At 31.9% G+C, this 21,858-nt stretch overlaps 3 protein-coding genes across 3 annotated transcripts; 1 reads left to right on the forward strand and 2 right to left on the reverse strand.

The window, feature by feature from the left end:
- Window positions 1-8,177: 8,177 nt before the first annotated feature.
- Window positions 8,178-10,562, reverse strand: betaggt-I (geranylgeranyl transferase type-1 subunit beta). The gene is made up of 3 exons (XM_018550299.1): window positions 9,638-10,562; window positions 9,106-9,475; window positions 8,178-8,430 (listed from the first exon to the last, which is right to left on the reverse strand). The coding sequence occupies exons 1-3, from the start codon at window positions 10,271-10,273 to the stop codon at window positions 8,309-8,311; spliced, it is 1,128 nt and encodes a 375-aa protein (XP_018405801.1). The 5' UTR covers window positions 10,274-10,562; the 3' UTR covers window positions 8,178-8,308.
- Window positions 10,563-12,757: 2,195 nt separating this feature from the next.
- LOC108782138 (adenosine kinase) lies at window positions 12,758-15,239 on the reverse strand. Its single transcript, XM_018550318.1, has 5 exons — window positions 15,026-15,239; window positions 14,057-14,230; window positions 13,700-13,970; window positions 13,255-13,524; window positions 12,758-13,168 (listed from the first exon to the last, which is right to left on the reverse strand). The coding sequence occupies exons 1-5, from the start codon at window positions 15,223-15,225 to the stop codon at window positions 12,968-12,970; spliced, it is 1,116 nt and encodes a 371-aa protein (XP_018405820.1). The 5' UTR covers window positions 15,226-15,239; the 3' UTR covers window positions 12,758-12,967.
- An 854-nt stretch (window positions 15,240-16,093) lies between these two features.
- Window positions 16,094-21,706, forward strand: l(1)G0020 (RNA cytidine acetyltransferase l(1)G0020). The gene is made up of 17 exons (XM_018550183.1): window positions 16,094-16,290; window positions 16,528-16,791; window positions 16,890-17,048; window positions 17,171-17,407; window positions 17,957-18,161; window positions 18,243-18,364; window positions 18,528-18,664; window positions 18,728-19,015; window positions 19,103-19,184; window positions 19,278-19,394; window positions 19,625-19,801; window positions 19,883-20,030; window positions 20,171-20,315; window positions 20,376-20,584; window positions 20,840-21,012; window positions 21,113-21,361; window positions 21,485-21,706. The coding sequence occupies exons 1-17, from the start codon at window positions 16,183-16,185 to the stop codon at window positions 21,704-21,706; spliced, it is 3,042 nt and encodes a 1,013-aa protein (XP_018405685.1). The 5' UTR covers window positions 16,094-16,182.
- Window positions 21,707-21,858: the final 152 nt, after the last annotated feature.

Raw genomic sequence — 21,858 nt, forward strand, 5'->3', positions numbered from 1 at the left:
AATTACTGAAAGAAGCCCTAACATGAGTTCTGCAGCAATGCCAGGAACAATTCATTAAACGAATTCCAAAGGATATGCAATATATATGATTTAATGCTTTGTATTCCGTAAATTAAAACAAACAAAATATTTCGCGCATTCCACATTTTCAATATTTCGCCGATAACACGTGCACGTGTCCGCACCAATGAAATTCATGCACCTTGAACGGATTTCACGCTGTAACGATCATCGATGTACGTGTGACCACCGAGTTTTTTTTTTCAGGCGTTTATCTCTAAATATAAATTATTGCATTATATTGGCGCATACAATTTTATATGTTGATGGTTCTGAAAAAAATACCTAATATCGTAATTAGAGAGATACTCGAAGATATCATCAATATTGTTTATATTTTGTATTGTTATTAATGTTAAGATTAGGATTAATTATAAAAATCAAATAATTCACTCGTGTGAGAGTAAGAACCATTTTTTAACAAAATACACCGAAGTCTTTATGTAACTAAACAAAAGTATTGTTAGTTCTGACCGTTCTAAATGCTTTATAACTGCGAAACAACGCTAAAACTGGAACGCAATTCAAAACTAAACTACAGTACAAGTAGAATGTTTTACGGCTTGACGATTTACGTAACTTTGCCTATAACATAAAATACAGAAAAAAAAGAACAAAACCAAGCTGCAGTCAGGCCTAAGGATCGATTTCCTCGGCCTCGGTCAGCGCTAACTATAGTTAACTAAGCGTGCTTTCTTTTTTTATTATTATCAAGATTCTAATATAGTACTTTATACAAAGGTGGAGAGAAAGAAAGAGAGAACGCGTGTGTAAACTATACACACCCTCGACAGTCTAATAAACAGTTTCAACATTGCTGATGATTAATTATATTTCAATTAGTCGATTCTGTTCTTTTCCAACTACAGAAAACGATAAACAATGCTTTAAATTAACTCCGGTTGATTCAATCGATATCAAAAGTGTTACTGCCAGACGAAAGGCGTTAGTTTTAGCCGTTGAAGCGAACCATGCGCTCTAAATGGCGCAACGTTAAATCACGACGAATAAATGGCGCAATTAAGGTGGCTTCTTACCCTTATTGCGAAACGCATCCGTTTCTCTTCCGCAGCGCGGATTTCCCGCCGCCAGCTTTCTACGATCTAATCTTTTGTTCGATTATTACGTCTTCACGATAATGGCACTATAGATGAATTTCGTGGTAATCGCGACGTCCGAGAAGTTGCTTGCTAAAGAAAGTTCGAACGATGCATCTTTAAAGTGATGCTTACAATAAGATTTTAAGGTGTCAAGCTTAAATTGTAAGTTTTAAGCCGTAAGAAATTGATCGATTATAGTCGATTCTCCTTCACATTTGATTGTAATTGATCAATTACTTACGATTTACGACATAAACTTAATCAATTTTAGAACACATTAAAATCTCATTCCATAGACACTTTTAAATCGGAATTCTCTTTAAAGATCGGATCCCTTTAGTTCGTTTTAAAATGTAGATAAAATTATCATTAATTAGAGCCTGTATTATAAAAGTACTACCTATATAAATTAGAAATTAAGGAATGCGAATTAGAGATTAGAATAAAAATAAAGTTTTATGATTTTTCAAAAATAAACCAAATGTAAGTAAAATGCCTAAGTATATGAGTCATCGCGGTTGTTGGCGCGTAAATTGTGGTTCGCATTCAGAACTTTTATCGATAAATACGCGCTTTATCTGAAATTCTATAATATATGTGAACTATATTCTAAATACGCTAACATCGTAAAAGCGCGTTCTAAATACGAGTCAATATAATAAGATAAGATAACTCACAAACAATCGGAATGTATACTTATCAACAAAATTAACTGCAAACGTTTCAACTTTGAATTTGAACCCTCCTCAGTGCGGAAATCAAATACAAACTACGTACTGAAATCCAGAGTCGAAACCTTTGCAGTTAACTTCGTTGGAAGTACATTCCGATTGTTTGCGAATTATATCTTTTCGCTTGAATTATTTACACACCAATAAATTGCGACTCAAATAGGCATTTTACTTATATTTGGAGATTAAATTCGACCAGTCAGATAATTCCTATATCTTAATCTGTTTTATTCTGATTGACTGAATTCTAATCTCCAATTCGCAATCCTAAAGCGGGGAGCACAGACTTTTGCATAACGCATAAAGCATGTGCATAAGGAATTTCATTGGCCCATTTTCTTATGCATGAGTCAATGGACCAATCAAATTCTTTATGTATATGGTTTATGCGTTATGCAAAAGTCTGTGCTCCCCGCTTAAATCTTCAATGCATAGCTTAACACAGGTTTAACATTATGCTCGTTCGCTAACATAATTTGTATATTATAATTCGATATCGATATCTTCAATGCATAGCGTAACACAGGTTTAACATTATGCTCGTTCGCTAACATAATTTGTATATTATAATTCGATATCGATTGATTTACAGTCTTTAGAAATCAATCAATACTTGCATATTCAATAGTAACGAAAATTCTCCTATATATTGAAATCTTTGATGTAGAAAATGGCTGTTAACATGGAATTTATGTATATCCCAGTATTCCCTAATGATTTATAATCAGATTATTTTCCAATAATGCTTTGATCTGATAATTGCATCGGGATGCATTTCTGCTCGATGCGACTTTCAATTTTCCTCTCTCCACACATGGCTAATCTTGATTCCGTAATTTTTATCACTTTATCATTATCGTTCCACTGATAATTTGCAGCAACATCTCCCAACAATAATTCACGGAGCTATTAATCGCGTGGACAGTTTCATTTATCTTCGTGTCTTTATAAAACTTTTCCATATATTTTAGCTCCCAAAGTAGACAAGTAACAAAGAATATCGCGTATAATGTTCTGCAAATAAAAAATTTGCTGATGTTCTATTTAATATGATAATGCTCTCTTGGATATTAAGGTCGAGCGAAGTAATTAAAATCGTTAAGTAAATAGAGCGTCGTAATGATCATCCGACGGTAAATTTAACAATTATTATAAAATCGTAAAAACTATGACAAATATTTACATAATCATTTACAAAAAATTATTACAATCATTAACATTAATTTTCACTTTAAAAAATTATCACTTATAAAATTAAGAAAATTCGTCTAACAATAAAAATTTGATATTAATAATAATAAATTAGAATTCATTTAAAAAGCGACAGCTATTGGGATTAGCGCTATACGAGGTGCGCAATAAATCATCAAATGTCATCAAAATATAATTATGTATCTAATTTTTAATCAAGAATAATATGTTTCGGCTAATTTTTTAGCATCTTCAGTATATACATATATGACGATTCAGCGAAGAATTAAATGCATTCCAATAGCCATCGCTTTTTAACTGTAAATTGTAATTTATTTATTTCGGGAATTGTGATTGATCATTATTTTATATTATTAATAGTAATCTTATACGTATTTTATATTGCGATGTTATTGAGGAACTAATAATTATTCCATTTCAAATTTAATAAGATATACAGTAAAATAAATTTATGTTTACGTGATATATGTTTATACTAAAGTTAAATGTTATTGAAGTTAGCCACTAAAAAAAAATATAAATAAGATTCGAAGTAAATCACGAAATGGCAATACGGGAAAAAACCGCCAAGGGAAACGAACGCCTTTAATGTCTTCGATTACGACAAGCTGTCGAAACGTCGGAAACCACAAGGGTCTGGAAACCGATGCGGTAAATTCCTGATACTTGATATAAAAGGCAACGTCAACATGTTTCACTTTTAGAGACAGAGGAAAGAAGACCAAAATATTTTCCACATCCAATCCGAATTACTAGACTGTATTCTAACGTAATATTATTGGTGTACTTTATATGGTATTGGTACTTCATGTATGTGTTATTATATACAACACTAACAAGAGAAACGATGAAGGACAGCGTGCCTCTCATGCGATGGTGAAATAACGATGGGAATATTTCAGCAGCCGCTCTCAGCGCGTTTCTTCATAATTCATCTCAAAAGAGCTCGGACTCGAGTCGTTTCCCTAAGCATCAAAGAGATAATCCGCGCGGATGAAATTCGACGCGGTGAATGGGGAAATTTTAATCAAAACGATACCGAAGTACTGAGAAAAGGGACGTACAATGATCTCGATGATTAAAAATCCCGCTGTAATAATACATCAAGCCCCATAACAATCTTTCTCCTGCCGAATGAATTTTTTTTTTATCTTCTCGCTCTTAATCTTTTATCTCAACCCTGTATCTCCCGAGAGACTTTTCCCAAGCAATTTCTCGCGTGTTATATTTATGAATAGACGTACATCCCACCGAGTGCAGTGAGCGTATCCGAGAAATTCGCGTTGACGAATCAACCCGGAAATAGCGGTGCGAGACAAGTGAGTCACTCTAATCATTGTAGTACACTGACGAAAACATCTGGTTGAAAATGGCCGAATCGGAAGAGTCTGGTTATCAATCAGAATGTTATCTTACTCTCTATAAATCTTTTTGAGTAATCTCACTCTGAAGAGTAAAATCTCACTCTTGGAGAATGAAATTAAACTACTCAAGATTGACTCAATTTTCACTTTTTAAAGTGAAATTTTACTCCGAAGAATTTAGGGAGTAATTAGAATAGATTTTACCAAAAAATTCCGATTCGTTCATTTTTAACCAGAATTTTGATTAAACCGATCAGATATTTTTTTTAGTGTATCTAATGCAGCATATGGTAGGTCATTCCAGCAACATAGCAATATTTTAACGTTACAGTAACATTACATAACACCGAGTTGCAACACGTTGCAACGATATTACTGTAAACTTGCTGTATGTATTAATGATTGTTAATTACAATCACTGAGAGATGAATATGATTGCAATTATCATAATTTAATTATAACTTAAATAGCCATTTTTGGAACTAGAATATTTATGATTATTTTAATCATTAAAATATAGTCAATTGTGCTATTAAATATTTTCTTAACATATTTTTTAGTTATTACTAAATAAATAGTTACATTCATTATAATTACAATTGCATTTACTCAATAAAATTTTATTTAAATTACCATTTTATAATGATGTTTTACTATATTAATATTTGAAATTAATAAATTATTATAAATTACAGTACAATTTTTTCACGTTTGAGAGAACACTATACATATGTATAAGATTATTACCATTATATAGCAGTAATAACCATAATTATTTTATACAGTACAATTATAGTTACAAATACTAAATACTTTCCTCTCCGTAGCAAAAGTAATTAATGTCGAAGTTATTTCGCGAAGTCGCGAATTCGGAGTTCATACAAATTATAGGTCTGTTCTTTTCAGCTGAGCTTCTTGCACTTTTTAGCCTTTTTCTTTTTTTCATGTTGAAATAAAAAAAGAGAAAATATGGCAGGTACGAGAAGTCCAACTATAATTTATATGCTTGTTTCTACCATTGTAGCTTATTAACTTTAATCTCGGTTTAATTTACTCCTGATCCTTTTCTAAATCTTTAAAACTAGGAGAAAAAGAAATTAAAAGTTAAACCAAGATTAAAGTTAATCTACATTGGTAGAAATAGAAATGTAAATGTTCTCATGTAAATTCATACATACGCTGCGGCACTTTTGCTTATAAAAACAAGACTGTCGCATATATTCGCTCGTCGAATTTTAATTTCATTTTAATTTCAATACTGCGTCAACGCTTCGCATTTATGCGAAATAATGAAAGGTAAAAACGAGCTATTATTCCGCGCGCGGTCACGTAAGTGGAGAGTGGCCCACTGGGCTGAGAAAAGACGAGCCTCCGGTCGCGCGATTTCGCACGCAATGGCGCGCGACGATCCGGTCAATTTGAATTTGTCGCGCACGTACTAACCTCTGCCGATGCTGTGGGCCGCGGGAGCGCGACCCGACTTGCAAACGGAATGAAATTTCTCCACGGGCGCGAGCTGCCGCGGTCACCGTCGGGCTTCGGCGTCGTTCTCGGGATCGGAGATGCTTCCGTGTTTCACAGGATTTGCGCGGCAACGCGCGCGGTACAGAACGAGAGGAAAGACCACGCACAACCAACACGATTCGCGAGGCGCGGGAGTATATTGCGTCAGTCGCGACAGCGCTCGACAATAGAGAACATCCGTCGCGCTGCACAGCCGAGCAACGTCTGCGAAGTGACACGCGCGAATCTAGTCGCGAACCCGGTTGCCATAGCACCGAGCCGCGCGATTGGTCGATGAGCGTCAAAGACGGTACTAGCGCGAATTGCACCTACTGCACTTCGGCAAAACGAAATTACGACGTCACGAGTATGAGCGACGAAAATGGCGTTTGTCGAAAATAAAAAATTTACGGTTATTAAATTGACGACTTTATGAGATATATCATTTGTCTATGTACATACACGTGTTACTTGTTATTCATAACACTTCGTTTTCCTGCACCCTTTGCACACTTTACTACGCATGAAGTTGTATGTAAATCGGGACATACGAAGCGCGTATTTCGTATCTAAATAGTCATACGTCATGACTAACATATAATAATTCAATTAATTATTAATATCAATCTTGTGTGGTTTTCTTAACAAATTTAACATATTAATTTTTTATACATTAATAATAATGTATCGCTTATAAATACCAATGAAAAGAAAAATTAATAAAAATATTACAAATGCAAAAAGAATATTAAAACACATTATGTATTTATATTATATTTCTCATATAGCAAGTATGTTTCTGTTCATATTCAATTTGACTTTTTCTTATTAAATAAACGTTATTTTCAAATATATATTATACATATTCATTTTAATTATTTATTATATTTAATTTTTAAATGCAACTAATTTTATACAAAGATAATATATCAATTATATCAACTTATGATAAACAATTAAAAAATAAAGGCAATATATGTCATTCCCCTGAGCTGAATAAATATTAATAGGATTATTAATAACACTTAAATATCTAGAATAAGAAAAAACAAATTACAAAGTGTGAGCTAAATTGTTTTTATTAATATTTCTTTTCTATCAATGTAACTATATATATTATATCTACATATATGTTTTAATATATGTACTTTACATATACATATGTACCTATAACAAGCATTCAACAAGCAATCCCAAATAATATAAAACAAAACATTACTGTTCACGTGATGATTATTGTTGCAGTATTAATTGACATTTTTAGAATGCGAATTTTAGCACAGAGAATGCGATGAAATGCGAACGAGACCTGACATAATAAGTACTGTGCATTTCTGATATGATTACTAGTCCCTCGAATGTTTATACACCAAAGTCATTCACTCCGCCACTTTTTATGAATCCGTTGTAGATGCTCGTAAGCTCGTTGAGAAATATTAAGTTCGGGGTTTATCGAACACAAACCAGGCTGTCTTAAAAGACTTAAGCCACACAAACCTGTTGAAGAAGTCGTATATTTGTACTTGCGTTATTATTTAAAATGGACAATTTAGTAAAATTACTTTTTACAAGATAAATATTTGCAAAACAAATATTTTAATATTAACTCTCTGAATTGACACTGAATCTGTAAAAGCTCTTTCTCTTTCTCTCTCTCTATTTAATTTATATTAATTAATTTATATTAAATAAAAACGTTAATTAAGAACTAACAACATTAATTAAGAAATCAAAATTGTATAAAAAAGAATGAATGCTACACATATTCTAAAAAAATTTTAATAATAATTTAAAGTTGCAGATGTAACATAAAAATTAATTTGTTTAACGTTTTGACCTAATTTGTATAAAAAAAAATAATACTAAGACCGAATTTCAACATACACCGTCAGTACTGAAAATTTATAGTGTATATAACATGCATTACATAGATTTTCAGTACTAATTCCCCTGAGCTGAATAAATATTAATAGGATTATTAATAACACTTAAATATCTAGAATAAGAAAAAACAAATTACAAAGTGTGAGCTAAATTGTTTTTATTAATATTTCTTTTCTATCAATGTAACTATATATATTATATCTACATATATGTTTTAATATATGTACTTTACATATACATATGTACCTATAACAAGCATTCAACAAGCAATCCCAAATAATATAAAACAAAACATTACTGTTCACGTGATGATTATTGTTGCAGTATTAATTGACATTTTTAGAATGCGAATTTTAGCACAGAGAATGCGATGAAATGCGAACGAGACCTGACATAATAAGTACTGTGCATTTCTGATATGATTACTAGTCCCTCGAATGTTTATACACCAAAGTCATTCACTCCGCCACTTTTTATGAATCCGTTGTAGATGCTCGTAAGCTCGTTGAGAAATATTAAGTTCGGGGTTTATCGAACACAAACCAGGCTGTCTTAAAAGACTTAAGCCACACAAACCTGTTGAAGAAGTCGTATATTTGTACTTGCGTTATTATTTAAAATGGACAATTTAGTAAAAATACTTTTTACAAGATAAATATTTGCAAAACAAATATTTTAATATTAACTCTCTGAATTGACACTGAATCTGTAAAAGCTCTTTCTCTTTCTCTCTCTCTATTTAATTTATATTAATTAATTTATATTAAATAAAAACGTTAATTAAGAACTAACAACATTAATTAAGAAATCAAAATTGTATAAAAAAGAATGAATGCTACACATATTCTAAAAAAATTTTAATAATAATTTAAAGTTGCAGATGTAACATAAAAATTAATTTGTTTAACGTTTTGACCTAATTTGTATAAAAAAAAATAATACTAAGACCGAATTTCAACATACACCGTCAGTACTGAAAATTTATAGTGTATATAACATGCATTACATAGATTTTCAGTACTGACAGCAAGAATCAGAACGCAGCCTATATATATATATATATATATGTGTGTATTTTAATAATTATAATAATAATTCAATTTGTATAAATAACAAAAAAATTGAATCATTTGATATTTTGAACAAAGAAATTTATAACTGAGTAGGCCTAATAAATTTATTGTCAGTTTCAGAGGGTTAAAGACATATAAATTATATTATGAAATAAGGCATAAATTATTTCACATTTACCTAAATATGTATGTAAAGGATCCGTCCGAGTATTGTCAAATTTGGCCAATCCTCCGACGAGTGTGTCTTGTGTTTTAAGGATAAATGTTTTGTTTTGTTCAGCGTCTGAATAATTGAGGAACTCCAGCAGCTCGAGCGTAGCACCAACCCAGAAACTGTAACATGTATCGGACGGTTTTCCAGGCCTTCCATTAAATCCACCATCCTGTCGCATAAGGCACCAACGCTTTAACCGAGCTAGACGATCCCGTGTCAATATTTCCAATATGTTAATATGTTCTCTCATCAGAAACAAACTCGCCACAGCACAAAACGTGGAGCCTCCATGAGATTCGAGACCTGGTCCTTGTCCAATTCCACCATCGTACGACTGTAATTATTATAATAATTATAAAGCCATCTATTATACATAGCAACTAGCAAAAGGAAAGTAAAGATATATGTATATATATATATATATTAATAAATCAATATTAATGAATAGTAATATAATAATAGATAAAAATAAATAATAATTCGAGTAAATGCTTACAATGCTTCGTAAAATGTAATCAATAGCCCTTGGGATATCTACACCTGACCAATTATCTAAAATTGCAGAAACACACGAGGCACAATACAGGAATCTCATGTCGCTCTCACATCCCGTGACCATGGCCGTGAAAGATCCGTCAGGATTCTGACAGGCTCGGACCCCCTCGATGATAGATTGTTTATCAACTCTACTGAGATCGTCATCAAGAATCAAAAGAGTTACCAAGCTAGTGTAGGTCATCGCTAAATGGCCATATTGATGCTCGGGTACATCCTTCGGTACCGTTGTAGATGTTTGAAAGCCAGAACGCGGGCCAGCTCCTTCAACCTGGAGTCTGTAAATCCAGTCGATCGCCTGAGACTTGGACTGTTCATCGATCTCATCCAGCGAGTTTAACAGATCCAGACCAGAGAATGCGAAGTACGCGATCATTGGTCTGGTACAGTCGAAATCTTTCATGCTGCTGGGCATGATGTGTAGTAACCTTTGGAAATATTTAACGTGCTTCTCCCGCACCAGTTGCGGCGTCATGATGAGATCTCGATGGAGTTTGTGGCGACCCGCCACCAGAGGTCCAAGGAAGAGTCTTGCGCCAATTCTCGCATGTATTCGAGACACGCGAAATCTTTTCATACAGAACCTCGATCTAAGATTCCTCCATGCGTCTGAGGCAGGCTTCCACTACGATCTACGATGCCTTGCTGACAGGTCTAGTGGGGGCCGGGACGAAACGCCGCGGTAGATGATGAACAACATTTCGCATAGGCCCACAGGGCCCTTAAAATTTAAAATATTAAGCCCAAAACATTGGTCCAACAGTTGTATGTTATGCTCATGCTCTATTATGCATTTCATGTGCGATAGGCTTTACTCTAAATCGGCACGCGACGACACGCCTCAAGAAACGCGCGGATAACCTGCCGTTGTGCGTGGTTGTGCGTGTCCACGTTTTAAATGGAATCTTACTGGCGGCTGGCGCCTCTGTATAAAATGTATAACATGGAACTACCGGAATATTTCCGGTGGGTAACATTCACAATCTTTGGTTCTGTTCTGTGCTATGTTCATAAAAAATGTAAATTGCCTCGGTCTATTTTTTTTTCTTAAGAAAATTCTGAAGTAATATACACTGAGTAAAGTTGGAATAAGATAAATAATTTGTCTCACTTATTGCATTAGTGTACATCAATTCAAATTTTTTTTTGGAAAAAGAAGAGGCTCTAAAAATGATTAAAAATTAATATAATGTTATATTATTGATACAATGCAATGGTTTGATTCAGATTTCTTTCTAATCATCTCTAAATTAACTGACAAAATTGGAGCAAAATTTAATTACATAATTCCTAACATAGAATTAATGTAAAATAGAGGCTCTTCAAAAGAATAAATCCAAATATATAAAAAAATGCCAATACGAGCCAACACAGGTTGTTCATGTGAATATCTAATTTTACTCAAAAAATATCCTCTGTATTAGCATTTTTTTTATATATTTGGATAATTCCTGACATATGTCCATTCTTATACCAAGAAATTTTTTTAAATTTAATTTAATCAAATTAATATCATATTCTTGGTTTAACTTGTCTTTTTCAAATTATAAGAATTAAAAAAGATAGCAAATTGAACTCAGATTAAAATTATTTTACATTTTGATAAAAATGGACATTAGAACTTCAACCAACTCCAGTTAACTTAATCAGCACTATTTTAGAAAATAAAACTATGAAATTAACAGAATTATGTTTAATCCTATTAATGTATTAAAAAAAGATTAAAAATTATATAGAAATGTTTATCTTAATATTCTACTGGTCAAGTTAATTGCAGATTAAAGTAAACGGTGTTTGATCAAGGTAAACCTAAGATTGAAAATTGACACAATTGTAAAAGGAATCATACCAATATCTTTTTTTTACAGGAAGGCAATAGGGAATATCATAAAGATAAAAGGTCAAAATAAAATGAATTTGAATACTTTCTATAACATTTCCTTGCATATATTTGTACATATATATCTATATATATACATATATATATATATGTATGACAATCAACATTGACACATCACTCTATACTTTGTAATAAAAAAATAGAAAGAGAAACTTATTATATAAATGTTAATTACAAACTCTGTTACAGATTTATGGACATTGTAACATCCAGATAGATAAACTACAGATCTATAGTGGCAACGATTATCAAGGAAAATCTCTAATATTTTACTCCCTATTACTTTATATCAATAATAATAATAATAATACAATTGCTGCATTTAGAAATATATAGTCTGACGATTCAAGTTCAACGTGACAGATCTTTAATAAATAAAATTTTCTCAAATATTGTATCACTTCGCAACACAACATGCGCGCATCTCTGTTATAAATAAAATCAATATCAAATAAATATCTGAAGCCAGGGACACACAATGCATTTTCTTGCTAAATTGTTAACGTTCTAGTAGATTACTAGAATTACACCACACAGAACACATAATTTCTAGTAATTTACTAAAATGCAGACAATTAAACAAGAAAACATATATTACATACCACTGGCTTAAGGGGATCTTAAACTGGAAGTCGAATTCTGACAACATCGTTTACCGATAAAATGCATATCTTTATATACTACTACATCAATATATACACATACACACAACACAACAAACATATACACAACACACATACACTAATTTTCATAGAACAATATCGTATAGAATTAGATATCTAATGCCCATTTCTATCAATGTAGATTAATTTTATTCTCGGTTTGATTTATTCTTTATCTTTTTCTAAGTCTTAGAACTAGAAGTCTAATTCTAGAAATTCGACATTATTTCTTATGTATACAATCTACAATAATAGTCTGTAACCTTTAAAATAGATAGCAGATCTGTAGCCTCATAAATAGATTGCAGAATTTTTATATCAAGTAAATGTCGTTTCAATAGCTGTAGATGCCATTTGGCATTAAAAATAGATATAAAAAAAGATATAAATTTCAAAGTTGTTATCATTTTCTATATAAATTCCATGCGTATCAATGCATATACTTTAATTCTGGAGCAGAATTTCTATATCTGTAGAAGTAATATGTGATATTGTTCTATGAAAATTATTGCGTTCAGTCAAAAAATTATTGCGGTAAACAGACGATTTTAGGATCCCCTTAATGAAATATGGACGTAACATCGACGAGGAATGCTAGTTATCGTTCTAACAGTCGATAATTCGCTAATAGAACTTTCAGGCAATAAATAACCGTGTGCAATTACGTTATCAGGTAATGAGTCATTAACATCCTAAAGAGATCAAATCGTTATGGCAGAAAGTCGGGCGGCATGTCGCTCGGCAGCGTGACGCCGAGTCTAGTTGTCATGCAAGACGCGACTTTACATCCTAATTCTAGGCAACTTTTCGGATCCCAGTGGGCCAAGACGCCGGCTAGGAAGCCAGCCACCAGAGCATCGCCGGCGCCTGTTGTGTCCACAATAGGTGTCTTAGGCACGATGGGCTGTACCTGAACAAATATACGAAAGAACTGAACTTTCTATTGCCGCCTATCTCTTTCGATTGTCTTTATTTGTTCTCTTGATCGAAACAAACCTGAACGGATTGACCTCTGCTCCATACGATAATTGCTGGCGCGCGTCCACCACGCGTCATGATGAATATACCATCGTCGGCCAACCAGTCCTTACTATTAGCGCTAGAAACGTCCATCGTAATTCTTTTTAAGCTATTCAATAGAAAAGGTATATCAGCAACGTCGTCGTATTTCACGTTCAATGCCTGAGCTAGTGCGATCATTTCCCTCGCGTTGCCAAACACTATCTTAGCGTGACCGACCATTTCGCAAATGGCCGCTTGATGATCCTTCAAAAGTATTAAAAAAACTCAAGTAAACAAATAATGTATTCGTTATTTTAATTCACATAAAAAATAAAAAATTAAATTAATTGATATTATTAATTCATTTGATACATGTCTGATATGATATACTGATTATATTGTTATTTAACGTTATTAATATTTTGTATCTTTCACATACCTGAAATATATAAAAAGAATTGAGATTAAACGCTACAATAATATTCTTCTCCTGTGCCTGTTTGACCACTTCCTTGGCCACATCTAAACTGTGCGTTACAAAATAGCCTTCGATGTAAATTATTTTTATACTATCTAATTGTAGATTGGCCTTTTTTAAATCATCCAATGTATATACACTAGCTGCGCCAAGATTAGCGACGAGACTGCGGGACGTATCGTACACAAGAGAAACGCATAATCCAGTAGGCAATGTTGGATGTACAGTGTATCTAATAAAACAATAATAATATATAATTGTAGATTTATCGTATTTTCTATAAAATACTTAATAATATTTCTTATGCATATTACCAACCTTGCGTCCACTCCTGCAAGTCGAACTAATTTTTCTAAGATCGAACCTCTTTGATCATTTCCGAGACCTCCGCAGTAGATACTGATTTGGGACTCGTGGGTCTCGTCACAAAGCCATTGCAAAATTCTCAATGTATTCTGCGCAGATCCTCCGGGATTAGTATATTGCTCTATCCTATTAGAGTATAAATTTTTTATATTTAATAAAAAATGGATATGTATGCTATATTATACAGGATAGCTACTAAATATTCTAAAAGATTTTATGGCATGATCCTAAGGGATGATTCCTTATACAAATTCAAGACAAAAACCATCATATGTCTGGAGCTTACTTGCAAAGATACAGAGTCAAAATTAAAAAAATTATTTTTAAATTTTGAAAACCATTGGAATTATTTTAATCAAATTTTATATGTTTACAGTTTCATTAAAATAACTCAATTTTCAAATTTTTTTGAAAAAATAAAATTTTTTCTTTAACTTTGAAGGACTGTATCTTTAAAAATAAGACATATAGTCATATGAACTTTTCATCTTAAATTTGTATATAGAGCTACTCCTTAATAAAAAAAATTTCAAAATAATCATAATATATATATATTTTTTTATAATTATAGTATATTATAGTATATAAAAATAAAAGCTTAAAGAAACATTGATGCTTGCACTGTATAAAAACTTTCCAGCAACAAACAAATTAACACAAAAATTATTTTGTTTTTGTCTCTTATCAAATATTGAACAAAGAATGATTTCTATGTTGATGTGTTTATTATTGAAAAATTCTCTCTCTTTCTTTCTCTCTCTCTCTCTCTCTCTCTCTCTCTATATATATATATATATATATATCCTGATTAAATATATGCTGGACACACATGACAACAAATTAAAATTAAAATATTACAAAACATTAAAATTTATATACAGTACAAACATAAACTGTGTTCTAATAAATGTATTTATTAACTCTGGTGGCAAATCCGTGATTAGCTCTTGCAGCTTCTTCTCACACAACTCTGTTTCACCATCTATCTTAAGATTGTACTTCTTAATCAGTTCATCATTCTTCAGTATCACAAGAATATCCAGCAGAGGATTGCCGAAGGCTATGATCGCTGGAAACTCCAATCGAGCGATAGTCTTCCGCAGTGGAATCTTCTCTACCATCTTTCGTATTGAAGAATGAGTTTCAAATGTAGCTTCAAATATAAACATATCAAAATACAAAACATTAATAAGTAATGGACTAATCTTATAAAAATTAAAACATACATGTCAATTCGGAGTAAACTACTTACAAGGTCGACAGAATATTTCGAATCATCCTAATTTGTGAATGAGCTGAATAATTATAGCTACACGGAAATTAGGAAAGCAAACACCGTCACCGCGAAAAATACTGTAATAAATTATCGCCGAATTGAACAAGATACAAAGCGCTAAAGTTATGAACTATAAAAGACAACCGAGTGGACAAGCGCTCCGCCTGAAATATTCTCTCTTCTTCGTGACAATATGTCGAAAAAAGTCGCGCAACTTAAATGTACACGTCGATTTTCTTCCATTCATTTCGTAAGTCACATCACGCCTTGTCCGTCAGTAACTTATTCTACCGCGTATGTCACATTTCTCACCATAACCTAAATTATTCCCGTATCCAGAGAGAAACTTCAGAATGGCCATCCCGGCCTTTTTCATGACACGCTTGAGTTGAGGCCAATCAAGAAGAGAATAAAAGCCGCAGCACACAGTTTTCCATGACGCATAAGTCCGGATCTACAATGGATTTTTAAACCTATGTCATAAGGAATGGTCGAAATGGACGAATTACAGTCGATTATTCTCCTCGTATTTGACTGTAATTGGTCAATTTCTTACGGCTTAAGCCTTAAGACATCTATTGTAAATCCGGACTAATGCATGACGTATGAGAGCATTAACCAATGGCTGGAAGCTGGAATTAACTAGTTTTCTAGGCCTCTAGACCACTGGCTGATTGTGGCATTGTGCTTGGATGGATTGCATATTGCATACTTGATACTTGTACGAGGACCACGAGGACGAGGTTGATCAGCGCGATCTGAACAATTTTGATGTGCATTTAAGCACAATATTTCTGTCAAAATGGTTCGTAAAAAAATAGACAATAGGATACGAGTTTTGATAGAAAATGGTGTTACTGTAGGACATAGGACGCTGTTCGTCATCGTCGGTGAAAAAGCGAGGGACCAAGTAAGCCAAATAACCTTTTCATAAATTTGTTTTGTTCTTAATTTCATTTTATAACAATTAAAATGAATAAGAAATTTTGATTATATATAAACAATATATGAGGAGCAGGCTATCAAAATGCGTTTTGTTCAAAATTTATAATTTTCAGAAAATATCACACTAACGTAAATATTTAAATTCTGAAATCTTAGGAAGCTGTATATTCTTTAAACTATATTAAAATAAATAATCATTTAGGTAATATTGTTACACCATATGTTATCCAAGACTGTTGTCAAAGCTAGGCCTTCTGTGCTATGGTGCTACAAAAAAGACCTAGGCTTTAATAGCCATAGAAAGAAACGAATGAAATCATTGCAGAAAAAAATCAAGTCGGGTAAATTAGGCGTTAATGAAGATAATCCATTTGAATTGTTTGTTATTTCGACTAATATTCGTTACTGTTACTATAACGAGACACACAAAATATTAGGTAATACTTATGGCATGTGTATATTACAGGTATTTATAATTTTATCTTTCCTTTCATATCCATTTTTATGGAACAATTTTATTATAATTATTATAATAAAATGTATTTATGTATAATAATGATTTAGGATTTTGAAGCAATTACACCAAATTTATTGGCACGTACTATTGAAACTGTAGAGGGTGGTGGAATTATTGTATTTTTACTGCAGTCTATGAACTCTTTGAAGCAGTTGTATACAATGAACATGGATGTTCATCAGAGATTTCGTACTGAAGCTCATAAGGTAATAATATAACATTTTTGTTAAATACATTTGAAACATTGTGTTGCGTAAAATTTATATAAATTAATGTATAATTTCCATACATATAAATTAATATTATAATTTCTCATTTATTAATTTAGGATATAGTATGTCGATTTAATGAGAGATTTTTGCTGTCATTGGCTTCATGTACTCGATGTTTGATTGTTGATGACCAACTTAATGTATTGCCTATTTCTTCTCACAATCTAAGAATAGAACCTGTACATAAATCAGACGTTTCAGAAGAACAATCAAGTTTGAATGCTTTAAAGGAGAGTCTGCAGGACACTCAGCCTGTATCTGCATTAATCAATTGCTGTAAAACTATTGACCAGGTAAATTAATATAAAAATGAATTTACACTAGAACAGCTGATGGTGTGTCGCTTTGGCTCTGCTAATTATTTCAATTTTTTTGTATTAGATACATAAACCCATATTCAGAATGTATTCAGAATAATCTATAATATTAAAAATATAAATATAATACAAATAATTTTAATAACATTAATAGATAATAATTCTAATATAAATAATATCAAAATATTTTTTCTAAAATAAGAATGGAAAATTATCAAATTGGCATCATTGACAATCCTAGCAAAATACGTACTATCAGCTGTTTTGATGCCAATTATATATAACAGGATTATTGGACATTTAGTACGCACGATGTAAACGCTGTCGGATTATTTTGGTACGAGCGTATCAAGCAGGAGTATCGTACTAAACTGATACGCGTATCAAATGATACAAATGGCGATGTAAACGCATGAAACACATTTAATACGCGTACCAATTCTTTCACGATGTAAACCAGGCCATTATTAAATGTTTTTTAAACTTTATGTTAAATATTTAAATATATGATTTAAACATTTTTAGGCGAAGGCGGTCCTTAAATTTATTGAATGCATCTCTGAAAAAACTTTGAGGTCCACTGTATCGCTGACTGCAGCTAGAGGACGTGGAAAATCTGCTGCATTGGGACTTGCTATTGCTGGAGCTGTTACTTTTGGATACTCTAATATATACATCTCGAGTCCCAGTCCGGAAAACTTGAACACTCTCTTTGAATTTGTCTTCAAAGGTATGTTTACTAGACTAATCATCAATTTTTTAATATAAAAAATTGTTAATTATATAAAATACAATTTGTATATTTTTGTAGGGTTTGATGCTCTCGGATATCAGGAACATCTCGACTATGGTTTAGTGCAATCCACAAATCCAGAATTCAACAAGGCCACTGTTCGCGTAAATGTATTCCGAGATCATCGCCAAACAATTCAGGTAACAATTCAGTGTGTAATTCTATTTTAAAAAAAGAGCTGTGAATTTTTTTATATACATAAACATTTTTTAAATATATCCATACAATTTATTTTGATTTATAACAGGATATCCAGACTTTTTCACGGTATTATAAATTAATATTTTATTTATTTTTGTACAGTATGTACATCCGACAGATACTCATAAGCTAAATCAAGCAGAATTACTTGTGATTGATGAAGCAGCAGCAATTCCGTTACCCTATGTCAAAGCGATGCTTGGACCTTACCTCATATTTCTCGCATCAACTATAAATGGGTAAAACATTAAAACTTTCCTGGTATCGACAGATTATTAATTTTCATTTGTTAATATTTATAGATATGAAGGTACAGGTCGGTCTTTGTCACTTAAATTGCTACAACAATTGAGAACTCAAACTGCTGGATCAAATAGCCACAATGGAAAAAACGAAAAGGAGCAAAATGAGAAAACTCTTATCGGAAGACAATTGCATGAACTTACTCTCGACGAATCAATACGTTATAAGTCGGGTGATGCTGTAGAACGATGGCTGTGCGATTTACTTTGCCTGAATGTTACAATGCACGCCCCAATTCTTTCTGGCTGTCCTCCTCCTGATATATGTCAGTTGTATTATATAAACAGGTATGTTTTTCAAATATTGATACAAGTAATTTTTGAAATGCTTGTAATTTGAAAAATAACACGTATTTTTCTCTATTTTTTATTCAGAGATACATTATTTTCTTATCACAAAGCTTCTGAACTGTTTCTGCAGAGATTGGTTTCCCTGTATGTTGCATCGCATTATAAAGTATGTATTACTTAAAAAAAAAATTTTGTAATGAAAAAAGTTATATTTTATCAATATTAATGTAATGGATTATTAATATAATATATTTTCTAGAATACCCCTAATGATTTACAAATGATGTCTGACGCACCTGCGCATCATCTATTCTGTCTGTTGGGACCTGTAGATTCCAATAGAAAAACTTTACCTGAAATATTAGTGGTTCTTCAAGTAACTATAATTCTATGAAATCTAAATCTAATTATATCTCAATTAAAATAAATTTCTGACGTTCAGACATTTTAAATTTCATAAGATAAACATTAAATGTTAAAAAAATTACTATTTTTTTAGACTGCATCTTCTAAATTACTTTCAATTATAATAACTTTATTAATTTATCAATTATAACAAATTTATTCAATATAAAGATACTTTTTATAATTTATTTTCTAATATAGATTTGCTTAGAAGGCCAAGTCAGCAAAACTAGCATAAATGATGGTCTCTCACGAGGTCGTAGAGCAGCGGGCGACTTAATACCTTGGACAATCGCTCAGCAATATCAAGATGAAGATTTTCCAGTATTGTCTGGCGCGCGCATTGTTAGAATTGCTACACATCCCGATTACCAAGGAGTACATGTTTTTCCTTTATAACTTGTCGAAACTTTTCGACTTAAAATTATATGAATTTGCTAAAAGAATAATAAATTGCAGATGGGCTACGGTAGTCGTGCATTGCAATTGTTGAAGCAATATTATGAGATGAAAATGCCTGATATCAATGAAAGTGTTATAGAAGAGTCAATGACAGAAATAAAAAATGTCCCCGACGAAGCAGTCGATTTATTACAAGAAACTATCGGTAATATCCATCTATAAACATTTTCTATTTTAAACAGAATTTTTTAACAGATGCTTTTAATAGAATTCCTTTTCAAGTAAAATTAGTGTTTTAAAAAACGATTTATAATATATTAATATTTTCTTTGCAATTGCTTGCAGAACCGCGCAGTTCACTGCCACCGCTTCTATTGAAATTGAGCGAAAGACATCCAGAACATCTGGATTACATTGGAGTATCTTTCGGAGTTACTGAACACTTATTGAAATTTTGGAAGCGATCCAATTTCATTCCCGTGTATTTAAGGTGTGTACCAATGTAATAAAATACAAGATAAACCAATCTCAAATTTATATGATTTTTCAGACAAACAGCAAATGATATAACGGGAGAGCATTCTTGCATAATGCTTTGTAAAATCAACGTAGAACAGGATAATGATAAATGGTTACAAGCTTACTGGAGCGATTTTCTTCGGCGATTTTTAAGTCTGCTCTCATATTCATTCAACACCTATACAGCGTCACTTGCATTAAGCATATTAATTAACAAAACAATATCATTAGAATCTGTCAGTAAGTGTGTTATTAACAGTTATTAATAATTTATTACGTATCAGTGGTAATAGTGTAATAATTAATGGATTTGAGATGAATTACCATTTACTTCGTTAACTAAACAACCTCTTCTAAAATTGAGACATATTTCAACGTAAGTTATACATATTAGACTAATTTCTTTACTCATATTCTCGGTGAAATTAATTTTATTGGAGATCTTTTAATTAATATGTTTATGTATCTAAATTAAATCCTAAATATCTGTTTCAGCATTGAATAAAGAAACAATGAACGTTCACTTTACATCGTACGATTTAAAGCGCTTACAAATGTACAGTAACAATATGGCAGATTATCATTTGATTATGGATTTAGTACCATCGTTAGCACGTCTGTATTTCTTAAATATGATGGGAGACACTCGTTTTTCAGCAGTGCAATCGGTAGGATATCCCGAATATTTGATATATTTATTTCATACTAAAAATGTTTTAATTCAGACTAATATCTTGTTCTTTCAATACAACACTCAACAATTTTTAGGCGATTTTACTTGGCTTAGGCTTACAACATAAAACTGTCGATAAATTGGCAGAGGAATTGAATCTACCATCTTCACAATTGCTTGGTCTATTCAATCGTATAATACGTAAATCGATTCAGTATTTCAACAGAGTCGCGGAAAAATATATCGAAAGCACTATGTTGCCCAAAGAATCGAGTAATGGAGAAATAAAACTGGATCCTTTAGGTGGACAAAATTTACGCGAAGAATTAGAAAGCGCAGCTAAGGTTTGCAATTCATAATTTATTCTCTAAATTTATGTAACGTAGATAAAAATACCATTCTTTGCAGTTCATAATTCATTCTCTAAACTTATGTAACGTAGATAAAAATAACATTCTTTGTTATAGGAATTAAAAATTAAACAAAAAGTAGAATTAGAAAAACTGAAGAAAGAAAATTTGGAGCAGTACGCTATCAAAGGATCGGAAGCAGAATGGACTAGTGCGTTATCGGGCAAGCATAGTAAACATCTTATCTCTATAAAGACTGGTGAAAAACGAGCTACAGGAGATGATAGTATTCAAGAATCTGATAAAAAGCATACCAAAAAGAAAAAGAAACGTACATAAATTATGTATAACATGAAATAAATAAACGATTGACTAGTTTGTAAAAATAGCTCCACAAGTCTTTTGATTCATAATAAATTTATTACATAGTTATTATAAATTATAATTAGAAAAATATATACTTTATAGATTTGATAAACATCACAGACATT

This window comes from Cyphomyrmex costatus, unplaced genomic scaffold (genome assembly GCF_001594065.2).
Source record: "Cyphomyrmex costatus isolate MS0001 unplaced genomic scaffold, Ccosl1.0 scaffold97, whole genome shotgun sequence".
In the NCBI taxonomy this organism is placed as follows: Eukaryota; Metazoa; Arthropoda; class Insecta; order Hymenoptera; family Formicidae; genus Cyphomyrmex; species Cyphomyrmex costatus.